The 12,443-nt window shown below is 46.3% G+C and overlaps 3 gene segments (V, D, J or C); all 3 read right to left on the minus strand.

Moving 5' to 3' along the window:
- Positions 1-1,045: 1,045 nt before the first annotated feature.
- Positions 1,046-2,011, minus strand: LOC112542061 (T cell receptor alpha variable 17-like). The segment is given in 2 exon segments: positions 1,046-1,410; positions 1,960-2,011. Coding segments are annotated over 2 exon segments (417 nt in total).
- A 1,884-nt stretch (positions 2,012-3,895) lies between these two features.
- LOC112542062 (T cell receptor alpha variable 30-like) lies at positions 3,896-4,516 on the minus strand. The segment is given in 2 exon segments: positions 3,896-4,233; positions 4,380-4,516. Coding segments are annotated over 2 exon segments (393 nt in total).
- A 5,325-nt stretch (positions 4,517-9,841) lies between these two features.
- Positions 9,842-10,987, minus strand: LOC112542063 (T cell receptor alpha variable 17-like). The segment is given in 2 exon segments: positions 9,842-10,206; positions 10,936-10,987. Coding segments are annotated over 2 exon segments (417 nt in total).
- Between the last annotated feature and the right edge of the window lie 1,456 nt (positions 10,988-12,443).

Consider the following 12,443-nt stretch of genomic DNA (forward strand, 5'->3'; position numbering starts at 1 on the left):
ACAAAGGAGCCCCCAGCCCACAGCCGCTCCACCTTACCAGGATTCAGTTGAAGCCTGTGGTTTCCCATCCAGACCCCCACAGCCTCCAGGCACCGCAAAAGGGCTGTCACAGCATCACTCACATCACCTAGGATGGAGATGTATCACTGGGTATCATCTGCATATTGATGATATCACATGCATGGTGTGTCATATATTGATGATATCACATGCATGATACAGCTAATCAAGAAGGAGGGAGCACATTGCAGGAGGGAAAGGGGGGGGCAGAGGCCACACAGTCCAGAGCAGGAGCGTGGGAAGAAGAAGAGACTTAAGATAGCCACTCCCTAAAATCTCCCAGGTGTATCTATAGGGTTAGTGTAGTACAGATTTAGTCAGGCAAGATTCGGTCTATACGTAGGGGTAAGCAATAAAAAACTGAACTTGGTTGGACTGTTTCCCTCTTGGTCTTGGGCTGCGGCTGACAGCATCCCCTTTATGCAGCTGGGATTCTTTCCTTTTTGGAGAAGGAGTCAGCCTTGGAGGGCTTCTGGACAGTCTGAAAGTGCCTCTGTGTTGCTGAGAACGCCTGGGCTGCAGAAGTAGGCAATGGCATTTTTCAACTTCTCTTTTGTGATGCTGAAGTGACCTAACTTCTTCTACTCATTTCAGTGCAGTGCAGTTTCTGGGATTCCATCGATCTAACCATTAGGAGAAAGATTGGTCCTTCTCCTGCATGTTGCCTGCAGCAGTGAATGGCATAGACAGTGTTGGAGTTGAACTGACCGGCAATACTGGAATTATCGCCTTCTTTGCTGACTTCTAGAGGTTTCTGGTCCCATTTCTGCTGCCATTGGACACCTAGAAGACAAAATCATAGGAATCATTCAGTTCATTCCCAGGATCTTTTGGACAGTACCCAAGTCTTCGACTTTCTGTGCAAACTTGCAGATCACTAACATGTCCAGCAAGAAGCGGAGAAAATGTAAAAGCTGTAATGTCAGCTGATCTTTGATTGTGATGCTGTGGCTGAGGAGTTTCTCCTGATCTTTCTTTCAGAGGGTCACCAGTAGATGGCTCCAGTTCTCCTCCTGGGTTGCTCTCCACCTTTGGTGACAGCCAGGATGTACCTTTGTACCACTGTGCTCCATGCACAGAAATAGACAGCTGAATCGTTCAGCCGGGTGTTCTTCAGATACAAAGAGGTAGTCTTCTGGGCTGTGTCCAGACTCATTTTAAAATCATCCTTTTCTTGAGTCATTGAGCTTGTCAGTAAGACCATGAACTCTGGCTGGCCCCCTGGATATTGCCTGTACCACTGAAGACTGTATCCTGTTTCCGTATAGGAGCAGTTCATCCGGATGGATTCTCCTTCCTTGATGGAAAGAAATTGGTCCTTCTGGATGACAGTGGCCTGACCTGATACAGCTGGAAAGGAATGGGAATATTTAAAAAGAAGACAAGAGAGAGAGACAGAGGGAGGGAGGGAGGGAGACTGAACCAACAAGTTTACTTTGCTGTACCTTTAGAATTTTGAATTTCCAAAGGAACAATTATCATTCAGTGTTTGCAATCCCACACTTACATTCTTAAGCATCTCCGGATGAATTTAGGGAGACTTATATCTAAGTAAAGATGGATCATGTGCAGCTGACAGATTTTTCGGTAAAGCAAATTTAAGATTCAGACTTGTTAATCACTGAGAAACTGCTTGCAACATATACTGGCTTGGTGGTCCTAAATCACAGTAGGATCCCAAATCTCGTCTTTATCCTCCAAACTACTTTTAAAAGGTAAGCTATTCCAATCCTTATTTAAACAAATGAATTTTCTGGGTGATCTTTTCTTGATTTTCGTTTTATGCCTTTTGAGAAATTCATCTCCTAAACCTCCATGAGGTGGTCTTGATTCAATAAAAAATAACAGACTAAAACATTTCTTCCATCAGTAAATGAAGGAGTAAGAAAAAAAGGATACCTGTGACTATGGTCAAAAGCAAGGCGACAATGCCACTCTCCAGATCTCCCATCCTTCTTTCTCGGCAACAGGCAGGACAACTCTGTCACCAGAAACACCACAGACTGAGAACTCAGCCACAGTCTTCTGGGTGGTTTCATGCTCAGGCCTTCCTGGGATCAAAGACCTGCTAATCTTTGCTTTGATCCACGTAGACCAAAGGAGGAACTACCCCAAACCAGAATGTAGCAGCTTTGTCTTAAATAACACTCTGGAGCAAACAAGCCAAAACAGGTTCTGCTGTCTTCTAATTAGAAAAATTCATGGTAAAGCACATATGTGAATTGTTGCACCACTCATGAGAGTAGTGATCATGATTAAATAAGAAATGAGGAAACCTATCAGGGGTGCATCCAACGGGAATCCAAGAGTCTGTTTCATTTCAGCCTCACTGGTCTCTATCAAGGAAAGGGTCTTCTGACAAAAGCGTCCCTTAGACCATTTGATTTCTCTTTCTACCACAAAATGGAATTTAGAAAATCATGGGCAAGGATTCTTGGTTTCTTTCTGGCATTCCAATCATGCAGCTGATTCCAAACTGGGAGCTTCCATAAGCGAGAGATTACAAGGCCAATCTGCCAAGTCACTGTAGGCATGTTCTGGGGATGATGGGAATGACAATAGGATTCTTCTTCAAAAGGGTTGGGAGCTGTTATTCAATGCTCTGGAGGAAAGGCCGCACCTCCATCGGGGCTTGCAAGAAGGCATCAAGTGGAGCAAATTCCAAAATAGCCCCTGCAAAATCACAGGGCAGGAGAGTTGCAGTCCTTGCATCTAACCTTGCAATGCTACGACACAGGTTTGGCATCATCCTGGTTTCCCCCAGACACCTGCCTGCTCCAATCTGAAGAAGATGCAATAAGGGGACAAAGACAGGATCTTCCCTCCTCCTCTTCCCCTTCCAGCCATCACTAGTCTGGCTGCATTACAATACCCCCAAACCTCTTTCTCCACCCTTGCTGGGGTTGGGAAATAAATCAGCATCAGGCCTGGAGACTACTTGGGTGGAGACCACAAGCAGATCTCTCACTTCTATACTCTCCTAGGAAGTAAAATAAATGTCCTCTGAAGAAAGCATTGGCAAATCACTTTGATGATTTAATTATTACCCCACCTTACTCCCTTGACAGGACTGCCAGGGTTAGGGTTAGGGACTGCCAGGAAAGAAATCAAGAAGACACACACACACACACACACACCCATCTCCTCCCTTACCATCCCAAAATGCCAAGCTCAAACGTCTCTACATATGTTGCTCTCCAGCCTTGTGGCACCAGATCTTAGGATTATCATTGCTGGTGGTTCTGCTAGAACCAAATGCTCTGAAGAAGAGGGGATCCACTACCCCAAATTAGGATCTCTTGAACTCTGGGGAAAACTGAGTTGCTACTGACCTCTTCTGGAAGAAAGCAGGCAAGGTGTAGGAGAAAAAGAATTAGATTAATTTAATTGGGGGTACATTGGGAAGAATTATGTGGCTCTAATGCTCATCTTCACGTTCACCCTGAGCACCACACACACATGCCCTGAAACCCATGTTTATGTCATCTCCTCAAGACAGTGCCTTCATCTCATCCCCAGCCCAAAGCAGAGACATTTGAAGGTCCTCTGTAGCTGTTCAAGTTTTAAAGTAGGGTTTTCTTTCTGCTTCCTCCAACATTTTGGATATTCCTTGAAAACAGGGTTGATGAGGGGATCCTGAGTGGGATGGGCCCAGCTCCTGTGGATCACTTTGGGCTGCAGCATGCTTGCCCCTCTGCTTTAGTAGCTATTAAGTATATTCACGAGGTTTGCCCCTGGCTTGAATTATATTGTTTTTGTGTGTTAGAGTTTACCAGAAAGGTGGCAGCTTAGAAATGAGGGAGGGAGGGAGGGAGGGTAACCTTCAGAGAATTGCTTAGCCTTGGTGAGATTTTGTACTGTCAGCAAGTGCCTCTCTGTTGCTGTGACCATCTGTGCTGCAGAAGTAGACAGCGGCATCTTTCAACTGCACCTTTGTGATGTTGAAGTGACTCTGCTTCTTTTGCTTGTCCAAATCGGCACTGAAGCGGTCATCTTTCTTGGATTCCACTGATGTAACCTTTAGGAGAAAAACAGGTGCTTCTCCTGCATATTGCCTGTACCAGTACATAGCATAGACAGTACTGGAGCTGAACTGACAGGCGATGGTACAATCCACTCCTTCTTTGCTGACTTCTACAGGCTTCTGATCCACTTGTTCCTGGCATCGGACAGCTGGAAGAGAAAGGCATGGGAATCATTCAGTTGCTTCCCAGGAACATTTAGACAGTTTCCTTCTCTTGGAGGTTCTGCTTTAATTGTCAGGTGATTAACATGGGGACTAACATAGGGAGGAACAGGAGGGGAAATATACCACTCACCACCAAAAGAGAGTATCAGCATCATCACCAGGAGGATCCATTGGCTCATGGCCATCACTCTCCGGGGTTGCCCCTGTGGAATCAACCAGCCCTGCCCTACATCAAGGAACAGAGTCCTCACTCAAACATTTCTTGAGATTTCGGATCTGTCCTATCAAGGGGAAGTCTCAGAGAGCCAGCGGAGTCAAGGGGAGGGGAAAGAGCCACATAAAAGTGTTACAGGGGCCCCACTGAAAGAATGTGGCTGGAATCTGGATGTAGGTTCTTCTGCCCTCTTGTGGGGAAAAGGAAAGAGAATTAGGTGGAAAAAAACACATTAATCAAACTTGGCCTGTAATCCCCAACTTTTCCTACCAGGATGAGCTTTGGGAAGAATCGGGTGACTGTAAGGGTCATCGTCATGTCCTGCTGAGCACAGTGCAAGCTTGCCCTGAAAACCATTTTTATGTCCTCATGGCATTGCCATCTCTTCCTCAGCCCATACTGGAAATACTTGAAAATCATCTTTAGCTGTTGCAGTTTTAAAAGAGTGCCTTCTGTCTTCTTCCTACAACGTTGTGGTCGTTCGTTCTCAATGGGGTTGATGATGGGGTCTGGGGTGGGATGGGCACAGCCCCTTTAGCCACTTAGGGCTGTTGCATGCGTACCCCTCCCCTCTATTAAATGCCCTGTGCCCTCCATGACCCCATTGGCTTGGGTAGCAGGAGACAGGGGTCCCCACAGAGATGTCTGCCTGTGTAATGCCTGGCTAGCATTTCCCAAAGTGCTTGAAATGTCTCACACAGGTCCCTTTGAAGGTGCGCTAGACCTGTGTTTTTAAATGCAGGTTTAGTGTTCCCAATAGCAAGAACCTACGTGGCTCAGAGGAGGACTGATGGACCTGGAGGGGTTCCAGAGGGAGCTGGGGGCTGTTCCTAATGGTGCGCTGCACAGCCCATCCGAAGCCGTGGTTGCTGCCTGGAATCGAAGGGCGGCTCTGGCCTTGGATTGGATTGTGCACATGGACCCTCTCCCCTCCTGTGGATCCCATCATTCCCTGTGGTTTACAGAGGGGTTGAGGAAGAGGAAATGAGAGAAGACTAGAGCATCGCTGGTGAACGTCTAATGACGAACTGGACAGAACACAGGTCAGAGCTGCTATTAAGGTCTACCAAGTGGCATTAAGGGCGGTGAAGCGACAGCACTCCCCGACCTTATTGCATCCAGAGCTTGCCACCCTCCAGCCCCTTTGAGGTGATAAAGACCCTCTTGGGTACAGGGGGCCCAGGCAACCTTTTGCAGGGTTCTGCAGTGGAATTTGCTTAGCATCTGCAGGATAAAATCTCTTGGATTCATTCAGTCTTGGACGCTGCCTTTGCTGTAGGTCTGAGGGAGATGACCAGGGTGGAGTCTTGCCCGGTTACCTGGGAGCAGTTTCAACCTGTTGCAACTGAGAAAGTGGACAGGGTCCTTAGGACTGTGAGATCAGCCACCCACTCTCTACAAACATGCCCCTCGTGGCTTATGAAACATCAAAATACAAAGGGATTTGGGGCATTGAAAAAGAAATAATTTCTTAAAATAAGAATGTTTCATTTTGCAGGTCTCATGGATGCCTGACTATCACCTGGCTTATACAATGGCCTAATAAAAGGTTTAGGATATAATTTAGTACTTGTCCTGTAGGACAGATTGGAGGACCAGCCTTTCTGGTCCTATTTCCTTCCTAAAGCCGGACAAGTTGTCAGTCATCTCTACAGCTGATGGACACCAGCTTTTCCATCTACAGCTTTTCAGAAGATTGTTCTCACCCAGCTTGATGCTTCTTCTCAGCCTGCTTTGATCTCCGCCAACCAGACCAGAGGAATGTGTCCTCCAGAGAAGCACACACAATACAGTCACCCACGAAACTTCAGAAGAACTGAGGTTTCGGTTGCGAGATCCCCACCTCCTGCAGCACTGTGCCTCCACAGCACAGAAGTAGTCTCCTACGTCCTGAAGCTGAGCTCTAGGGCGAAACAGGTTGCTTTCTTTCCCATTTGGCAGATAATCTGCCATGAAGCCATTCTTGGAGATGTTGCCTTGGGAACTTATAGATAGGATTAGCAGTGGCCGTGCTCCAGGTATCTGGTGGTACCAAAAGTAGTAACTATATTGGGTAGAGTAGCTGCACTTCAGAGAGAAAGGACCTCCTTCTTGAGCTTCCAGGTCTTGAGGTGTTTGGGTGACTTGGGCATCCGAGCCGCAGACTGAGAAGGAAAGAAAGGGAAGGATGGTTTCAGAGAAAGATGCTCCATTCCCACATGCTGACCATGGGCAGGGGGGGGAGAACCTATGAAACCATGGCAAAAACACAGGGCACAGAGAACTCTCCCAAGCTTTCCTTTTCTAAGGTTGGGAACAGCCCTAGTGTTCTTTTGAAGAGAGACAGTTCAGTCTAGCTGTAAAGTTGCTGGACCAGAAACCAGGAGATGGTGAGTTCCTGGCCTCCCTTAGGTACGGAAGACTTGTACAAAAGAAAGCCAGACTATCAACCTCATAATAATTCCTGGAACACCTTCACTTACACAGGATAAATAATCCAATGAGAAGTGTCCTCCACTGAGCCTTCCAGGTTCTGGGGAACATTCTTTGGGTATTAATGCTTTGCCTGGTGTCTCGTCCTCCCAGGAGAAATAGGAAAGGCAGCCGTGAAGGTTCTTCTTCCCCAAATTGAGTCACTTTCTCTACTCTCAATGCTGCTCTTTGCTTTCTCGGCCTAATGATAAAAGAAAAGTCCTTGTGGTTAACCAAGTCAGGAGAAAAAATTTTCAGCTGTAAGTGAAGCATTTGTCTGCTATGAGTAAAAACAAAATGAGTGCCATCTAGCGAGAAAACCTAGCAACAGTTATGTAGTTTGGAAGAACTACTGACAGCGTAACTCCTTCAGAGAGTGGGAGCACCAAATAATTTTGGACAATCTACAACCCAAAGCAGGGTCATCCCCATGTGGATGCAACTACGTGGAAATTTGGGGGCTGTAGGTTTAACTGGAGGATTTTAACAAACCTCCTGGGAGAAGGGAAATCTCGTCTATGTCACACAGAGTCCAATTCAAGAAGAAGGTAATGTTACTTTTAGGAAATCACTACCTGCTCAATGGTTCCACTTTTCTAAAACTGAGCATCCATCAATCGTCTTCTGGGGAAGAGTGCTGTCCAACATCCCCCACAGAATATACTCCACAAACTTCTTGACTTACAATGCCCAGGATGGTTTAACAGGAGCATAGCATTTAAAACAATTTCCCTTGGGATGTGTAGATCAATTTTTAGGCATTGCTAATCGCGATCTGCAGAGTCCATCGTTCTCATGTGGCTTAGCTCTAGCATGGTAGTGGAGAATTAAGCGGTAGCCCAACTCACCTTGAGCAGGAATCAACAGAAGCAAGTTACGTTAGAGGTTTGGGGAACATCACCTGTCTTTTGTTGACCCATGCTCTTGTAAGAGTTTCCACATTCAGCGCCGAATCAAACCCTCGCAAAACACAGGTTCAGCCAAAAATGTTTACTCGGGTGTAGTGCGGGTAGATACAAACAAAGCCAGGGTTGGCTTGGCACAGATTACAAAGCGTTGGATAGGTTCCCTGTTCCCGCGCTTCTCCCCGTTGCCTGGGTTACTGATTGCCCGCCCTATTCTCCCCCTCGCCCAAATGGCAGATTCAGCCCATTTCCTTGTCCCCCTTGATTGCTGTCCTTCGTCTATGGGGTTGTTGCGTTCGTTGGGCTTTTCTTCTGCAGGCTAAGCCAGAAGTTCTTACTCTCGCGCTGATCGCTGTGCTGCGGTTTGCTTTGCCTGGAGCGCTTGAGGGAAGCCAGCTGTGATATCCGCTCCTGCCCTGAGCTAATCGCAGCCTCCTGTTGGCAATTAATGTGGGGTGTGTCTGGCTTTCTCTTTTCCGCTGCCTGAGGCGGTGAAATTGCCTAGGGGCAGTGAAACTGAACAGACAGCTGTAAGATGCCTGGGCTGATTCCTTTAGAAGAGTTATAAATCTCCTCGCTTTCAGAAAACTCTAAGCCATGTACAAAAACAGCATAGACATGACCCAGTGGAGGACAATCCATAGGTTACTGTAGAACATAAGGTTGCATCAGAGACTGCTGTGCCAGAAGAGAACCTATGTGGGTTGGTCATCTTGAGGGGGCCTCTGAGGCATCGGGACTGTGGACAAGGTGGCATGTTGCATTCCTGCACGCACTCCAAAAGATAAAGAAAAAATAGACAATCCCAGCCCTACCAATATATCACACGACTCCCCCATTTTGCATCCCACCCTGCCTGATGTGACTGTCCTCTTCCCAAAATACCATCCTCACCCCCCAACAGTTGCCAAGCCCTCTATTTGTAGGCCACCCCATGCCCAAATTTTGTTTTGGCAAATGAGGAGGTATTGAAGATTTTCATCCACAGCGAATTCAAAGTAGTTGTGCCTGGCAAGTGGTGGGAATGTCCATCTCGGGTATTTCCCATTTTCTTCCCCCTTGCAACACCTCGAACATTGGAAGCTTCTTTTTTTTTCATTTTTCATCTGATATCAATGCAGCTTTTGCCCAACTGTAGCTTGCTTTGGGTCAGCTGCTCCAACTCTGCATCTGGGATGGAATGCAGTATACAGATCCATGTTCTCAGGAAGGAGGGAGCACAATGCAGGAGGGAAAGGGGGGAGCCCAGAGGCAACACAGTCCAGAGCAGGAGTGTGGGAAGAAGAAGAGACTGAAGGTAGCCAGTCCCTAAAATCTCCCAGGTGTATCTATAGGGTTAACGTAGTACAGATTTAGTCAGGCAACATTCCATCTATAGGTGTAAGCAATAAAAAACTGAACTTGGTGGACTGTTTCTCTCTTGGTCTGGGTCTGCGGCTGACAGCATCCCCATTATGCAACTGGGATTCTTTCCTTTTTGGAGAAGGAGTCAGCCTTGGAGGGTTTCTGGACAGTCCAAAAGTGCCTCTGTGTTGCTGTGAACATCTGGGCTGCAGAAATAGGCAATGGCATCTTTCAACTGCACTTTTGTGATGCTGAAGTGACTCTGCTTCTTCTTCTTCTTCCTTCAGTGCAGTGCAGTTTCTGGGATTCCATCGATGTAACTATTAGGAGAAACATTGGTCCTTCTCCTGCATGTTGCCTGCAGCAGTGAATGGCACAGACAGTGCTGGAATTGAACTGACAGGCGATAGTGGAATCAGATCATTCATTGCTGACTTCTAGAGGTTTCTGGTCCCCTTTCTGCTGCCATTGGACACCTAGAAGACAAAATCATAGGAATCATTCAGTTCATTCCCAGGATCTTTTGGACAGTACCCAAGTCTTGGACTTTCTGTGCAAACTTGCAGATCACTAACATGTCCAGCAAGAAGCGGAGAAAATGTAAAAGCTGAAATGTCAGCTGATCTTTGATTGTGATGCTGTGGCTGAGGAGTTTCTCCTGATCTTTCTTTCAGAGGGTCACCAGTAGATGGCTCCAGTTCTCCTCCTGGGTTGCTCTCCACCTTTGGTGACAGCCAGGATGTGTCTTTGTACCACTGTGCTCCATGCACAGAAATAGACAGCTGAATCATTCAGCCGGGTGTTCTTCAGATACAAAGAGGTGGTCTTCTGGGCTGTGTCCAGACTCATTTTAAAATCATCCTTTTCTTGAGTCATTGAGCTTGTCAGTAAGATCATGAACTCTGGCTGGCCCCCTGGATATTGCCTGTACCACTGAAGACTGTATCCTGTTTCCGTATAGGAGCAGTTCATCCGGATGGATTCTCCTTCCTTGATGGAAAGAAATTGGTCCTCTTGGGTGACAGTGGCCTGACCTGATACAACTGGAAAGGAATGGGAATATTAAAAAATTAGATGTTGAGTGAGAGGGAGAGGGAAGGAAAAAGAAGAAAGGAAGAAGGAAGAAGGAAGAAGGGAGGAAGGAAGGGAGGGAGGGAGGGAGGGAGGGAGGGAGGAAGGAAGGAAGGAAGGAAGGAAGGAAGGAAGGAAGGAAGGAAGGAAGGAAGGAAGGAAGGCAGGCAGGCAGGCAGGCAGGCAGGCAGGCAGGCAGGCTCCAACAACAATTTATTTAGCTGAACAATCAAAATTTTCAATTTCCAACGGACCAATTATCATTTAGTGTTTGCTATCCGACAGTTACATTCTTAAGTATCTCGGATGGATGGATGGATGGATCGGACTACACTACTGGTCATCCAAAAAGTAATGCAGGAAAGAGATTTTTCTGTCATGCAAAGTTAAGATTCAGATTTGTTAATCACTGAGAAACCGCTTGCAACATTGACAGTCTTGGTGGTTCCAAATGACAGGATATTTTGGATGGGTTCGCAAACTTGGTTTTTATCCATAAAACTACTCTTAAAAGGTAAGCTATTCTAGTCCTTATTTAAACAAATGAATTTTTGGGGTGATCTTTTCTTGATTTTCTTTTTATGGCTTTTGAGAGATGCAACTCCAAAAGATCCTTAGGAGGCCTTGCTTCAAAAAAAAAACAAAAACTAAACTAAACATTTTTTCCATCAGTAAATGAAGGAGTAGGAAGAGGAGGATACCTGGGACTATGGTCAAGAGCAAGGCGACAATGCTGCTCCCAAGATCGCCCATCCTTCTTTCTCGGCAACAGGCAGGACAACTCTGTCACCAGAAACACCACAAACTGAGAACCCAGCCACAGTCTTCTGGGTGGTTTCATGCTCAGGACTTCCGGGGATCAAAGACCTGCTCAACTTTGCTTTGATCCACCTAGATCAAAGGAGGAACTACCACAAACCCAGAATGTAGAAGCTTTGTCTTAAATAACACTCTGGAGCAAACAAGCCAAAACAGGTTCTGCTGTCTTCTAATTTGAAAAATTCATGGTTCAGAATATATGTGAATAGTTGCACCACTCATGAGAGTAGTGATAATGATTAAATAAGAAATGAGGAAACCTATCAGGGGTGCATCCAATGGGAATCCAAGAGTCTGTTTCATTTCAGCCTCACTGGTCTCTATCAAGGAAAGGGTCTTCTGACAAAAGTGTCCCTTGGGCCATTTGATTTCTCTTCCTACCAGAACTTAGAATTTTAAAACTCACAGGCAATGATTCTCGGTTTCTTCCAGGCATTCCAGCCACGCAGCTTATCCAAAACTGGGGGGTTCCATAAGTGAGAGATTACAAGGCCCATCTGCCAAGTCACTGTAGGCATGTTCTGGGGATGATGGGAATGACAATAGGATTCTTGTTCATGAGGGTTGGGAGCTGTTATTCAATGCTCTGGAGGAAAGGCTGGACCTCCATCGGGGCTTGCAAGAAGGCATCAAGTGGAGCAAATTCCAAAACAGGCTCTGCAAAATCACAGGGCAGGAGAGTTGAGGTCCTTGCAACTAACCCTGCAATGCTATGACACATTTTGGCATCATCCTGGTTTCCCCCAGACACCTGCCTGCTCCAATCTGAAGAAGATGCAATAAAGGAACAAAGATAGGATCTTTGGTCCTCCTCTTCCCCTTCCAGCCATCACTAGTCTGGCTGCATTACATTACCCCAAAATGTCTTTCTCCACCCTTGCTGGGGTTCAGAAATAAATCAGCATCAGGCCTGTGGACTACTTGGGTGGGAGACCACAAGCAGATCCCTCACTTCTGTAGTCTCCTGGAAAGTAAAATAAATATCATGTAAAGAAAGCATTGGCAAATCACTTTGATGATTTAACTATTATCCCACCTTACTCCCTTGACAGGACTGTCAGAAAAGAAATTTAGTAAACCCCCCGTCTCCTCCCCTAGCATCCCAAACTGACAAGCTCAAATTTCTCTGCCTGGAGTATATTTCTCTCCATCCTTGTGGCACCAGATCTTAGGATTATTATTGCTGGTAGTTGTAATAGAACCAAATGCTCCGAAACCAAACTAGGATCTGTTGAACTCTGGGGGAAAACGAGTTGCTACTGCCCTCTTGTGGGAAGAAGCAGACAAGGTTTAGGAGAAAAAGAATTAGATTAACCAGGATATTGGGAAGAATTATGCCGCTCTAAGGCTCATCTTCACGTTCACCCTGAGCACTGTACACACATGCCCT

The sequence above is a fragment of the Python bivittatus genome, unplaced genomic scaffold (genome assembly GCF_059951505.1).
Source record: "Python bivittatus isolate LINGU-HERP-01145 unplaced genomic scaffold, Pbiv_v1 ctg000430_np1212, whole genome shotgun sequence".
In the NCBI taxonomy this organism is placed as follows: Eukaryota; Metazoa; Chordata; class Lepidosauria; order Squamata; family Pythonidae; genus Python; species Python bivittatus.